This window comes from Cyphomyrmex costatus, unplaced genomic scaffold (assembly GCF_001594065.2).
Source record: "Cyphomyrmex costatus isolate MS0001 unplaced genomic scaffold, Ccosl1.0 scaffold205, whole genome shotgun sequence".
Lineage (NCBI taxonomy): Eukaryota > Metazoa > Arthropoda > Insecta > Hymenoptera > Formicidae > Cyphomyrmex > Cyphomyrmex costatus.
The window spans coordinates 457,357-472,926 of NW_017276095.1; the positions used below are offsets into that span (position 1 = coordinate 457,357).

The window sequence follows — 15,570 nt, forward strand, 5'->3', positions numbered from 1 at the left end:
GGGGGGGGGGGTATATTTCATCGACACGTTAACAGAGTGTCCAACATAAAAATGAAATAAATATAATTTCTGGACAATTATTTTAAAAAAATAATTTTATTACATATATTTAAAGAAAAATAATTTTTTTACATATATTTTTTTCATATTTAAGTACAATGTAACATATGGTATTATAATAACAAAGTAAAAAAAATATATAAACAGAGTACACGAGAGAAAATGAAATCTGGAAACATAACTTCTCTGAAAATAATCCATCAGAAATATTAGCGCAAAAATTATATTTCGCATAAACTCGTACGCATCAAATGACACAAGTAAAATTATGTAAACGAAAAAAATTTCACAAAGTAAGAGCGCTATTCGTTATAATTATTATTTGTCCTTCGATACATGTCGTTTGTGCACGTGGTTATAAATGTTGTAAGCCAATTTTGAACGATAATTACAAAACGGACAATCGAAATAATATCTATCGCAATCGTGCAAATGACTCGCCATAGAAGCTACATTTACGAAAGAACGTCCGCATTTATTCAAACAAAAAACCCTTTTGCGCAATAAGTGGATATGGTGTTTTAGTAGATGACTGAATTCCCGTGGAATCGGAGAAAGCCGAACGTAGCAAGGCTTAATGTCTGTAACAAAGAACTTATTATTTATAGCGTCAGGTTTGTCTCTATTAATCAAATGTACATTAAAAGATCTTAATGAATGAAGATTTACCCAATGTTTTTTAATAGCAATTAACGTGCTAGTCTTCTAGCGCGCTAGAAAACTAGCGTCTATAAAAATATAATTTTGTACGATGTTAGTAAAAATATCTTTAAATGTAAAGCGTTTTTAGTATATTCATTTTTACTTGCATAATTAATATTAAAATAAAAACGTTGTAATTATATGTTCCCAATAGTATATAGATAGAATAATAGATGCAAAAATTAAAAAATATGATTAAATAGAATATAACAGAAACGAACAAAATAAATAATATAGGACTCTTCGATATTTAATAAATTAAAGACAAGATATATATTGGGAATATAGGGAAATAGGAGTCGCGCGATACTTTGTGCACAAATATAATATTAAAAAGTTTAATAGTCCATATCTAATGATAAACTTTATAATATATGTCTTATAACATTAATATACTCAATTTTGTTGAGAATAACTTAAAATAAGTTGTAACGCGTATGAAAATATATATTATAATATTTATCATTAGATATAGACTAATAAACATTTTATTATATTTGCACAAAAAATAGCGCTGACCACTATAACTTTCCTATGTATTCTTGTCTTTAATTTATTAAATAGAATGTAATTTTTACAGAAAAACATTAAATAAGTGGCCACTTTATCAAAAGAACTAGTTTCCAATGAGTAATGCATAAAAATATAATGTGCATAACTATACATAAATTTAAAAAACTGTTGTTGCTTATATAGCTTTTAAAATTAATATTATATTTGAAATATCTCTTTATTTGTGGCTGAAAGTAGCTAGTTGCAACTTACACAGCACACTATTAGAAATAAGCTAGCAGACAGTACGACACTAGCACTTGTAAAGTCAAAATATTTTAACTTCACTGCGGCAGCTGAGAGAAAAAAAGCTTACCAGCATTTTAAAATACATAATGCTTTTTTATTAGCAATTAATATAGTCACATGTTAACTGCTAGTAAAAAATCATTATGTAAATTTTGTTTAAAATATCAGAGAAGATTATGAGTTAATATCTTACTAATAATATTAAGAAATTAATCTTTAAAAAAGTTCGCTATAATCATAGAACAATACAGATAACTAAACAATTAAAATTTATTCAATTACATTAAATTTTTGCTACATTAACTTCAATAATTATTTTATAAAAATACAAAAGATATTCTTTATGCGTATAATTCTTATAAAAATACAAAGATATTCTTTATATATAATTTTTTTTTTGCTGGTATTTGTTTAGTATAATCATATTAACAGAAAGCCGATTTCTTAACAATGGACATATTTTATCACCATGTAAACACACATGCAAACAAATGTAATTTGTATAGACAATTCACATTACTTTCATTGTTATATGGTTGATTGTAATTAGTAATATTTTTTTAGTGCAGGCTCATCTAATTAAAGCTCCAAAAACGTAAAGCCATCAAACACAAAAAAATTAATAAGGTAAGATTTCGAGGTCTCGAAGTACTTGATACGCGTCTAAACGATGTTTATCAATACTTTACATGAAATCTCACTCAAATTGAATTTTTTGTATTGATGACTTTGTATTTCGAAATTGGATAGGTCTATTCGTGTATCAAATCAACATCTACAACTAAAATTATAGCCAGACAACATTCGTTATTCAAAGTACGACGAATAAATAACATTACAACAAATAAAAGTATATAAAAAATAATAAAGTAAGAGAGAAATATATATTAAAAACCTAAAAATATAACTTCTTTAATAATTTGTTATATTTGCGTAAAAAATGTATGTTTATCAAACAATGAAAGGAAAACTTCGTAAACAAAAACTTAATAAAATTTTTGTTTTCGTTTGTGATATTTTTCATTCATTATTAAAATAAGCCATTTTTTTATATTATGTATTATTCACCCACGTGTTTGAAGGTAATAAAGTCAAATTTAAACGATAATTACAAAATGATAAACATGATACGGCGGATAATGGTATTCGTAGCGTAGATATTTCATGAAAGTTATAGTTCTGAAGGAATGCCTGAGTTCATTAAAACAAAAGAGCTTTTTACATAATAAAGAATAATGATGACTGTATTCTTGAGAAAGTTGGACATAGCAAAGCTCAATGTCCGTAACAGGAATTTATTATTGCAGATGCATCATAAAATGTGTTTCCGTTAATCAAAGTGTATACATTAATTCAAATAAGTTAATAAAGAATTAAAAAGGATACGAGTTACATTAGTAACTATAAGAAATCAGACTTCTAAAATGGATTCGCTAGAATTATAGGATAACACAGACAGGTAAATGCTTAAAATTTATTCAGTTATACATCAAATTCGATACATTAACAAATTCTATAATATGTTACCAGGTATATTGTAAAAATAAATATATTATATAATGCACTTTACAAATAAGTTGTTTTTTTTTAAATATCCTGCGTTGAGAAAACGTCAAATATAATTTTTAAGTTCAGTCCATATTGACGATATCAATTACATCGCCAACAGTAAAAATTGCTAAACAAAAATAGATGTATAACAATAAATATCAAGTAAAAAATCGATACATATAGTATAAACGACTATGTAAAATAAATAAAGCATACTGATAAAACAACAGATCGACGAACGTTCAGTTGAATGATATCACAACTTCTTCGAGACTTCTCGTAGCTTGTTTGTGGACAATTTTGTACAAAAAAGGGAGGCTTACAAAATTTATATCGTTCATCTGTGGGCCTGTTTCGTGCTCATATCGAGAACATAGACATTTTCGTTGGGATGTATCCTGCGTATATGGGATCTCACGTTTGACGAGTGTTTCGTGCGGTAAGAACAGTATGGACAGTTAAATCTCGGCAATTGGCCACACTGGAACTTGAGGTGATTATACAAATTGTTCTTACGCGTAAACGCATTGCCGCACTTGTGGCAGGGGTAATTCCTGTTTCGTTGTGCTCCATCAGGATTGTAGACACATTGATTGGAATGCGCGTGAAATCGTTGCATCGCGACCGGTCGAGTCTCTGGGAACAGAAAATTTCACAACGTAACTCGAGGCAGAAACTGAAACTTAAACAATCTCGCGGCTTCCCGCACCGAAAAAAAATTAATACGCAGCAAAGTGTGTTCAGCGTGGATGTACAACGTTTTGCGATCCATTTCTTCTTAAGTCATCGTTAGAATATATCGAATAACAGAGCTCTTAATTAACAGATCTAAATATATGAAAATCTATTGTACTTCTGTTGTACAGAAGATCTGTTGTACAAAATCACATTAAAATAAGTATGACATATATTTTTTAGCCATAAATTTATTGATCTTTTTGATAAACTCTACTATGTAAGACTATTGATTATGCCACATATAGAAGGATATAGTGAAGTTTCATATGTGAAATTCTATGTGAAAGCGTTATTTATTAGTATATTACAGTGTTTTAGTCAGGCTTACACAAAAAACATAAAAGACATAAAATATTCAAAATGCCATGTTAGTGGAAACACTAAAAAATTAAATATATAAAGTTTCATTTTCTTCTAATAAATTTTTATATATTTTCGTGTCATAGACTGCCATAAATTCTCAATCTTTATAATGTTGTATAAAAAAAGTTATAGTTATATAAAAAAAGGATGATAAAATAATGCAATTAATTAGTGCAAATGTAATATTGAAAATTTTGTCAAATATTTTGAAATATTTTCACATACGTACAATAAATATACTCTTTATATTTTTAAACACTAAAACTGTGAACGCTTCATTGTAATAGCGCACACAATGCGCAAAAGAACAAAAGAAATAATTAGGCGTAGAGTGAAGAAGAAAAACAGTAATCCAATCATTCGGAGGTACGTTTTAAGAGATATATTTTATAAGAGTAACGTCAGACGTCGTCGCATAGACTCAAACAAATAACAAACACATCGATGATAAATGGATTTTAGATTGGACAGAATTCAAAAGAATTGCGGGATATCAGTCTTGTGTATATCCACCACGTAGACCCTGTTGCCAGGATGTATACGGCGTACGTGGGCACGCACGTTTGACGGATGCTTCGTTCTGTAGGCGCAGTAGGGACAATTGTATCTCGGCGGCTGACCGCATTCAATCCTCCAGTGATATTGAAGATTATGCTTCATGCTGAATACGCTGTTGCAATTGCCACAAGGAAACGATTTCGCGTTTTGTTCGCGCGATGAGATGGTGATATTGTTCGCGACCAACCGATTAGAGCCTTTCCGCCACGTGCGCGACGGCACCGACTCGGATGCTGTAAAAAAAAAAGCACAGAATGTCTTCGTCATCCAGAGCCCGTGATGATTATCGCTAAATCACTATTTTTCCTTTATATCCATTTCAGTCATCGAGAGAAAAAAGAAAGAGAAAGTGTGAAAGAAAGATAAGTGAGGCAGAGAGGGACTGACAGCAGTCTTCTCGAGTCGTAAACGATCAACAGAATAAAACGTTAAATCTCTTGTTAGATCACTAATCGTGCGATAAATATCCAACGTACTCCGTTCGTTCACACTAACGACACAGACAGAACATAGGTCTTCCATCGAGAGGAAGAATATGTCACGATGAAAGCAATACTTTCAAAACTACCGTGACTCGATTGAGGACGATGTCTTTTATTCTGAAGAAAGTCCACGCTGCGTCGACGTCGTTCATGAGACAGACGTCGACTCGTCACGTTGCTGCCAGCTGAGGATGTCGATGACGTAGACCTCACGATCAGGATGTTTTCTGCGCACGTGGGCCCGCACGTTCGATGTATGCTTCGTACGGAAGGGACAGTACGGACAGTTGAATCGCGGCGATTGGCCGCACGCGAACTTGAGATGATGCTGAAGATTGTAGCGCCAATTGAAGGATCCGCCACATCTCGGACAGTAATACACCTGCTTGCAAGTCTGCCGCTGAGCTTTATGGACTGACCGATTCGCGCCGCATCTACGTCGCGCGCTCCTCGAAGAATACTTGCCTTCTGAAAAATGCAGACGTCCTGTTGATTAGCCGTGTTAATCGCCATAAGTTAACACTTACAACGCGAATGATTGATGAATTATTACAAAAATCGATACAAAGACATAGAGATTTACTAAATAAATAACGACGCAAAAGTATCAATGATAAGCCGATATTACGAATAACAACAGAAAATGTCTAAAAAATAAGTTAAAATCCATCGAGAACATGTAAATTAATTGTGAAGTCGATATAAACTACTATTGTACGAACGCATAATTGCCTATATTTATTACAATAAATAATAAAAAGTACAAAAAATAGTACAAAATAACGCAGTAGATTATAAAAGATCTATATATACAACATTGAGAAACTAGAGTATTTATATAAGTTATCGGATTATCTATGAATTTTTTTATATATAAATATAATAAGATATAAATATTTATATAGATTATATATACTGTGTGTGTTAAAAATATCTACATTAAATTTCACATAATTTCATAGAAGCAAATTTCAAGCAGGTACATTAAAATCGTTCAATGTTGTCACAATGAGCATGAAATTACAAATAACTTAGATTTAACGATTGCAATGTACCTGCTTGAAATTTGCTTCCGTTACATTTACATGAAATTTCACGTCTTTTTTAACAGTGTACGCTTATTTATAACTACCGATTGGCACAAGAATTTTTTTTTCTTTCTTCATCAATATTAAAAATGATGAAACGTGGAATTCATTTCGTAATTTCATTATATGGAAGACGATGAAAAACAAGTCTCATCATGGCTATGTACATTGTATAAATGAATACATGTAAATTAAAACGTCATACAAAATATAATACACAATTTTACGTCTTAAAAATATATACATATATTCAACTGAAATTGATTTCTGATTAATACATGAATTCTTCACTAAAATTGTAATAACTAAATATCCTTAAAAAAAAAATTATAAAATGTTTTAATTCATAAGAAATTTATTATGCAAGAATATTCATAAAATCACAATTTGGAACAATAATAAATCTATACTTTTAATTTCAGATGTTTAGTTTTAACAAAAATTTAAATATATCATAATATCTAAATTTTAACAATACAAGTACAATTAATTTTCTGCTGTAAAGGATTTTTAATTCATTATCATTATTTTCTATTCGTTCTTCTGAAATCAAATAATTACACACCATGAAAAATTCAATTTAATACATTTACATCCAAACGGTCCACTTCAATTTGTGTTGGTTTTATGGAAAAAAATTTTTAATTTTTTTATAAATAGAATTGTTAAGAAAATTGAAAAGAATTAATTATTTTATAACAAGTCTATTTCAAATTTGTCAAGAGGAAATAAAAAAAAACCCTATGTAACCATTTCAGAAAAATAAATAGAGAAAACATAAAACAACAAAAATAAATGTTATAACTAATAGGAACGAAAAATAAAATCGCACCCCTTTGAGATTATGTGCAAGAAATAAATGTAGAAACCCATTTCGTTAAAAAAAATTCTACAATGCACGTCTGCATTAAACAACCTTGATCTTACATTACGAGCCTACTTTACACACGTCAATAGCATATACTTTGTTGCCAGGGTGTTTCCTGCGCACGTGTGCACGAACGTTCGATACGTGTCTCGTGCGATAAGTGCAGTAAGGACAATTGAACCGCGGCGATTGACCGCACTCGAATTTCGCATGATAATAAAGATTATTCTTGCGACTGAAGACACTCGGACACTTAGGACAGGGAAACTTCGGCTTTTCGACGAGAAAATTGCGGTCGATGACGATTGGATGGTACGTCGGTTGTTCCTTTGTCACGACGGACGCAAATTCATGTCCATAGATCACGGGCAGAATATGGTCTGAAACAGAAGTGAGAGGAACATCACGTCAGAAAACGTTGCCGGCTTGCAAAGACCTCGATGTGATTCGGTAATCTGTGCCGAACTCTGCAAAATCGCCGAGACGTCGAGGCCGAGCTTGAGATAGGAAAATTTTCAACGCTCCATTTCGCATAAAGGACTCTAGCAATCACTTTAATTTTGTAAAGCAACTTTTTCTTTAAATACAGTATTAATATAAACAATGATAAGTCATCGTCAATTTAAAATTATTTCATTTTGGAAGCTGCACATTCAATGTTTTCCAATCTCATTTGTTCATATGTGCGTAGGCTGTGAAGATAAATGTATATGTGCAAAATTAAAAAAACAAAAGGATTATAAATAGGAAGGAATACATTATTAAAATTTAATAATATTTTATTTCTGCTACATACACAACATATATAGTTTCACGACTGCATAAAATAAAAACAAAGTTTCGTTGAACGAATTAGTCGTGGTATAGTAAAAAGTGTAAGTAGTAATATCAATTTAGAAATCGATAAGCTTAAAACTATCTTCTATATAAAATTAAAAATAAACAATGTAATCATTAAATAATGATTAAAAGATATATAATAATTTAATAATACTGAACTATCACAAATAATTTGGCTCGTAAACTTATATATACAATTTGAGATATGTATTTACAAAAATCTCAACGAGATTTTTAAGCTACATGTGCAATTAGAAGCCTTATACAGATTTTGTAAGCTTAATTATTGCAACATACTTCTGATATATTTCTGATTAAACACTATTTTACAATTTTTTTATCTTTATATAGGATTTGTTTTTACTTGCTTTTATATAAGACTTTTTTATTCTTATAAGACTTATTTTTATGAAATATAGTTTTAATAATAACAAAACAACTAATAAATAAAAATCACCGTAACTATATCAGTATTGGTATTGAACAACAAATTTGTAATTGATTTTTAATGTACATAAATTATTTGGGTAAATCTCGACAATAACGGAAGTAGCTCCGATGACCTTGATCTTAACGTATGCTGTCAAGGTCATGATCCTTGAGTAACCTCCAACAGGTTTTAGCCGTCGCTTGTCCTTCGTTAAAGTCTTAAAAATAACGTTGTATTTTTATTGAAAACTTCTACGAATAACTTTTTTGCTTATCAAATATTGCATCAAACTATCCAAATCATTCAACTTTCCACGCGAAATGACCCTCACCCCTCCTACCTGCAAAGTAGGTTCCGTCCCTCCTGCGGGAGGGCCTACTACTGTTAAAAATAACCTAATCCATCCCATTTTTGGTGTGAGATAGCTCTCGTTTCGCGTAAAGTCGAAACCCACCTGCAATAGTAATACCCCCAAAGGCTCAGCCGTCAATCAAACCGCGGTGCCGAATGTATTTGATAGCACACGAAAAATCATAGAAGTCATGCGCCCATTTGCAGAGGGGAGAGGAGGTGAGAGTTACTTCGCGTGAAAGGTTTAATGTTCCTAAACAGGGGGAGGTGTAGTACTTAATATCGTATATGTATAGCAGAAATAGTACGTTATTTTTAAAACTTTTTTGTTAATAACTTTTTAACGACAGACGAGCGCCGGCTAAAACTTATCGAAGGTTACTCAGGGTCATGACCTTGACAACATATGTCAAGGTCATCGGAGATGTTTCCATTATTGTCAAGGTTTACTATTATTTGTAATAACAAAAAATAAGATAATAATACTGTACTGAGATGTTAATATCATTTATATTAAAAAGTATTATATGCTAAATAATACTTTCTCGCACAGAGAATCCTTGTAGATAGTAAAATTTCACAAAATTTTCGCATACAATCGAAAATTTTTTTCGATTAGTCCCACCGTTAACAACAGTAACCGTCGCATATAAAAACGGTTAATAATAATTTTTAAAAAAAGTTATATTTCCTAAAAGAGATATTTGCAACTTTTTACAAATTTACTATTAATTAATGTTTACGTGTAAATTGCTACGACCATGACTAAAATTGAGTGATGAGAAAACACACTGATCCTCCGTTATATACGTTCCTTAAATAGCAATAGTCACAAGTAATTTCACCGAGACTGCACAGATGGAATACGCACAATCCACAATTATCTTCCGTCCTAGTAGTTTAATTCTTCAGGTCGATTAAGTGAAGCGAGAATAGCCGGATGGACGCTGAGGATGCCCTGTACTCCTGGAAAAAAAAGCAGATATATCCGTATTCATGCGATATGGTCTGCCCTCACGCATTTTACGGTATTTTTCGTGCAATCGCGAACAATACCGCATCAAAAATAAAAGAAGTAAAATCTTCAGAATTTCTACCGTTCTTCCTAGTTGTGTAGCTTCGACGAGTGGAGAATCTTCACATGATGTACGCTGCGTTTTATGGTGCCATCCGATGTTTTCAGTTTTCGTGAATTGTTGTTCTTCGGGGCAAAGGATGACGCCGATCTTTCGAGTGGACGCCTGATCTCAAGGGTCGCGTTTCTGCAACTCACCCAAATCGACCGCATACACAAGCTGACCGGGATGACATTTTTTCACGTGTCGACGCGCATTCGAGACGTGCCCGGCACGATAGACACAATATGGGCAACTGAATCGTGGTTCCTGGCCGCACTCGTTTTTCTGGTGGTAGGTCAGACCGCCCTTGCGACTGAACACGCTGCTGCATTTTGTACAAGGAAACTTTTTCTTGTCCATGTCCTTGATTTTGATTGATGTCCGCATCTCTGTCGTTGATGTCGTCATCATCGACGACGGGTACGAATGGAGAACGTAGCTCCACGTACCAGGCGGTATTGTGGCTAACGTACAGTAATTCAGGCCTGAAACACAAAAAAGACGCGCCGCTCGCGTCAAAGCTTCTCATATCGCCACACGACATGTCCATTTAAAAAAATGATAGCAGGGTGGGAAAGTGGATGATCAATCTGTGCATGTCAAACCTTCTTCAATCAATCACAATTAGTCATAACGGTGATAAGAGGGGGTGCTGTTTTCATGCGCAAAGACATTGTTGATAATTGGACGAAGGAGAGGCGCTCAGGAGTACGCTATATTCTTCCTGGAGAAGTAATGGAGAAAAAACGATACTAATATTGAAATGACATGAGTATATTTTACTGTAGCTTTATTTTAAAAAACCACGAGTGGATATATACCGCGTCTGTGTAATGAAACTAAGAAGAAACAGAGAATTTAGAAATTAAAAACTATTGTAACTATCGTGTTATTCTACAATCAAATCTGACATCTATTAATTAATTAAAGATGTTATATATAGAAGAATCTTGTGGTTTAAGAGATAGAAAAATTTCTCGATATCTTCGGTAGCGGAGTTAGAAGAATGAAATCACGTCGACTTTGAAGCCGTGGTGCTTCCTGCGTATATGGGCGCGAATATTGGATGCTTTCTTCGATCTATATTGACAATAAGGACAGCCAAATCGCGGCAGCATCTTGCATTCAAACTTCATGTGTGAGTGAAGATTGTTCTTCCGGCTGAAGATACTCGAACAATTTGGACAGGGAAATCTGCCTGGAGATTGGATCTTCGCTGAACTGGATGGCATCTTGAAACCGCCCAGATGCACCAGACATACATCTACAAGAAAACGTTCGAAACTTGTCAGAGTTTACAAGAGAAACTCGTTATCTGTCGATAGATAGTAGAATAAGAGAAAGATATATTAATAGAACAAAGAAAATCATAGCCATCGATAATATCAAAGTGTGTAATAATATGAGTCACAAACTAGCTCGATTTTCGAATCTTCCTCTGGTGCGCTTAACAAATTCCATATATACACGAATACGATTTAATTCATAATTTACATATTTATATACATATATATATATATAACAGTTATGTAATACAAAAGGACTACTATATAAGAGTCTGATAAATTGAAACACTTAATCAAATATTTAAATAAAAGTAATGAGATACTACAATCAAAAAATAAACTTTACTTTAACAGATCTACAAATTAACACACGATGTGGATTACACGGATTATCATTTCGAAAGCGCAAGATTTGTCGTATGTGTTAATTTGTAGATCTGTTAAAGTAAAGTTTATTTTTTGATTGTAGTATCTCAGTACTTTTATTTGAATATTCGATTAAATGTTTTTATTTATCAGACTCTTACTAGTCCTTTTGTATTACATAACTATTATTTTTAAATTAAGAGTCTTGTACTTAACTATTATTTTTATATATATATAAAATATAACTACCAAAATTATATGATAAAGGTTACGCAAGAGTTATGATCTTATAATCAATATCCAAATTCAACAAATTAATGCAAAGATTATATTATTTTAGGAATAATCTTGCATGAACGTTTGGGATTAAATGCAACTCGCATTCAGGTCGATCACATAAACTTCGGAGCCGGAATGAAGTCCGCGAATGTGAGCGCGAACGTTCGAGGTTTTCTTCGAGCGGTAGAGACAGTGCGGACACTTGAACCTCGGCAACTGGCCGCATTCATATTTAAGATGCTTCTGTAGATTGTTCTTCCGGTTGAAAACGCTGTTGCAGTTCGGGCAAGGAAACCTGACTTCGTGCCGCGCATACAATCTGGATACATCTTGGCCGAAGAACGGCTGGTCGAAGGGAAAGATCTTGTCTGCAAGCAGAAGAGAGGAGTGCAAGACGCGACGAACAATCAATACGTGATGCGTTCTCGACCAACCGATGATTAAGAACAAAGTACTAAAGAAAGATTAAACATTTTGTATGTTAGAGAAGTTACATTTCTATCGTAATAAAGTCGAAACGCGGAATAATTCACTTGAAACATCTGTTTACCATTAGGACTGCTCTCTCAGTGCAGAAAGTTATCAATCGTAAGAATTTTACATCATTTGATAATACGGCTGTGGGATTTAATAGCAAATTAATAATGAATAAGTGCTGAAACGGTATGGCGCAGAACAGGTTTTACTTCTCTAGGTAAATCAGACTACCTTTTGCCGCTATGCTTACAGCGCACATACTTGTAAAGATTTGAAATTAGTTTCGACCGGTGATCACAGTAAGGACGTTGAGATCTCGATGACTAGCCGCACTTGTAGATCTCAAGATCTCATGTTATCGCAAACCCTGCCGTCTCAGGTACACGTTCGTACAATTCGGACAGGAATACTTCTAAAAACTTTTCCTCATGCCAATCCTGAAAACTAAAAGTACAAGTCTCGTTAGAAAATGATAACGCCCGCGTTATTACTTGATATCAAGAGATTGAGCGAAAGCGCTTTGGCTTCCAAGCTCCGAAACGAAGACACATTACACATTTATAACTGAGGATAGAGTAACTGACGAGAAAATTCGGGTTTCTGAATTCAAGAGTTTAATCCTTTTACTATGGAATATTTCAATACAAAACACATACTAGACGGTAGACACTCACCAGCGACCGACGCTATAGAGTGACCACAGTGACTTTCAACAAGCATTTTTTAGAGAATATTTATTAGAAGTCATTAAATTGTTTTATATTTTTAAAAAATGTGTATTGATCAAGATTTTTATTTTTTTATTCAAATTTGTAGTATAAATGTCAAACATAAATATTATAATAAAATAAAGTGTAAACAATATTTAGATACTAAATAGTCAAATATACAAATTAAGAATTTTATCACAGACGATTGACTGGAAAAATGACCTCAAATCATTTGGAGAAACATGATCTAATTTCAGTCCGCGAAAGGACAAGCTAGAGATAAAACTAATTAATTATAAATTGTGATTCGTTGATCAATTCGGATAATTAATATCAACGGTACTAAAAGCTTGCTCGGGGTTCTACGGAATTCAAAATAAAATATCGTATTTATTATTGCAACGTTTAACGAACAACACGTATGTTATATCGGATGTTGGACGGATGAGTGATATCTTGGACGTAAACGACGCGGTCCTTGTGTCTCCTCCGTATATGCTGCTGCACATTGGACGTTTTCTTCGAGACGAGATCGCAATAGGGACACTTAAACCGAGGCGGCTGGCCGCATTCGTATTTCAGGTGCGTCGTCAGGCTGCCCTTCGTGCTATACACGCTCGTACAATTCATGCAGGGAAATCGCACGTTTCTGTCAGTTTTTTGAGAGCCGTCTCTTGTCAATTCGAAGGAAGTACCGAAGAAGGCACAGAAACCTGAAAATAAAAGCTAGTGTCAGAAGATTTTGTGATGTGTCTTTCTTTCTCGTCATTATCACCACCTTTCCAAGATTCAACAGCCGCTAGATTAGAACGGATAAATGCCATAATTAAAAACAAATAAAAAGTAAAATATTTCGTAATTATAAAAATCCGTTCACTAACTTACCATATTATAATTGCCTACAACTAATTAGATTAAATCATCGGTATACCTGTCGTAACAGTTACTATCACATTACAATTTCATCTGCTACCCAAAAAGTCCTCAATTTTAGTTACAGGAAACCATATTATTACAATAATATAAACTATTACAATAATAAAAGCTATTACAATAATAAAGATAACGACGAAAAAAAATGTTTTTGGAAGTGGATACATTTCAGAATGCAAAGATATATTGGCAGCATTATATTTGCCTTATATTGTAGAAATACAATTTATTTACAAATCGTATACGTTCGTTACTAGTAAAAAAAATATTTACTAGTAATAATATCGTTAATAAGTTGTTTGCAGGTTTTTAAGATGCTCTTATATATAATATAATATATATATATATATATATATATATATATATATATATATATTGGAGAAGTCTCGCACAGGAAGGTAGATAGGATACCTATACCGTTTAACGATTCTTGCAATGTTAATACAGATATTAATTTTTAAAATTAAACAGTATAGAACTTCTGTATCTATTTCGATCCTATCTATCTTCCTGTGCGAGATTGGAGAAGTCTCGCACCCTGTATATATATTTCAGTAAACATATAGGATGATTACGATAACCGGCGCTCCCAAAAATCAAAGTGATTTAGACAGGAATACAAGAAAAATAGTAAAAAAGTTCTCTTACCAATAGAGATACAAAGATAACTGTATTCGAATTCTATAATTATTAAAATTATAAATGTGCTGTCTTCGAAGAAGTCAGAATCGAGTCAAACGTATTATTATTATTAAATCAGTGATCTTGTGAGATTATTATATCAATTGCTGATTGTTAAGTCTGACAAACCGAATCGGCGCACAATCTAGAGAACTGATAATTGTGTTTGTATATTTACGTATAAACATTACTAACAATAAGCACTAAGATCCGCTTCAATAAAAAAAATGGCACTTCTCTTCTTATTTGTATTTAAACGTTTCTCAGTCTATTTCACTTATTATGCATTAATAAATATAATCGTATCATCGTCCTGCGTTTTCTAACAGAATATAATTTATTGTACAAATACAGTATTCATCAATCGACAGATGTCCTGGACGTAGACTGCGTGACCCTTGTGCTTTTGGCGAATGTGCCTTCGTACATTTGACGATTCTTTTGAAATTAGGTCGCAATAAGGGCATTTGAATCGAGGCGATTGACCGCATTTGTATCTTAAATGCGAAAGAAGGCTTTTCTTTCGTTTGAATATGCTTGAACAATTAGTGCAGGGATACTTCTGTTCCATTTTTGAACGACGCCTGATCTTCCGCCAATGGTCAATCCCTAATATCGAAGGCGAGGATACTTTCATTCCTGAAAAACACCATATATCAATTAATATCATGCACTTTAATACTTCACACAATACAAAAACACACAAAACAATGAAAATAGATTATTGAAAAAACTTTCGACACCTTGTAGAAAAAACTGTTTTCAACTTTTTAATTTACATCCGTTCAATTTGAATTTCAATATAAAGAAAGCATGTCTTTATAATTATTAAAAAGTTAAATTTACAGAAATAAAGAAAAACTTTGGAAATTCTTAAGAAATGTGAGT

General features: G+C 32.6%; 2 protein-coding genes across 2 annotated transcripts in view; both read right to left on the reverse strand.

Moving 5' to 3' along the window:
- Positions 1-15,570, reverse strand: part of LOC108773324 (zinc finger and BTB domain-containing protein 17) — a 142,172-nt gene that overhangs the window by 77,484 nt on the left and 49,118 nt on the right. The window lies entirely within an intron of this gene.
- LOC108773327 (longitudinals lacking protein, isoforms A/B/D/L) lies at positions 3,456-5,129 on the reverse strand. Its single transcript, XM_018539087.1, has 2 exons — positions 4,777-5,129; positions 3,456-3,750 (listed from the first exon to the last, which is right to left on the reverse strand). Exons 1-2 carry the CDS (start codon positions 5,038-5,040, stop codon positions 3,529-3,531), a joined length of 486 nt encoding a protein of 161 aa, XP_018394589.1. The 5' UTR covers positions 5,041-5,129; the 3' UTR covers positions 3,456-3,528.

Bases quoted from the DNA above. Each gene is read 5' to 3' on its own strand.
- LOC108773327 (XM_018539087.1), bottom strand. From the start codon at position 5,040: ATGACGAAGACATTCTGTGCTTTTTTTTTTACAGCATCCGAGTCGGTG. The intron at 3,751-4,776 runs GTGCGTGCCCAC...TTCTGTTCCCAG, and splicing joins GAACGAAGCATCCGTCAAAC to AGACTCGACCGGTCGCGATG.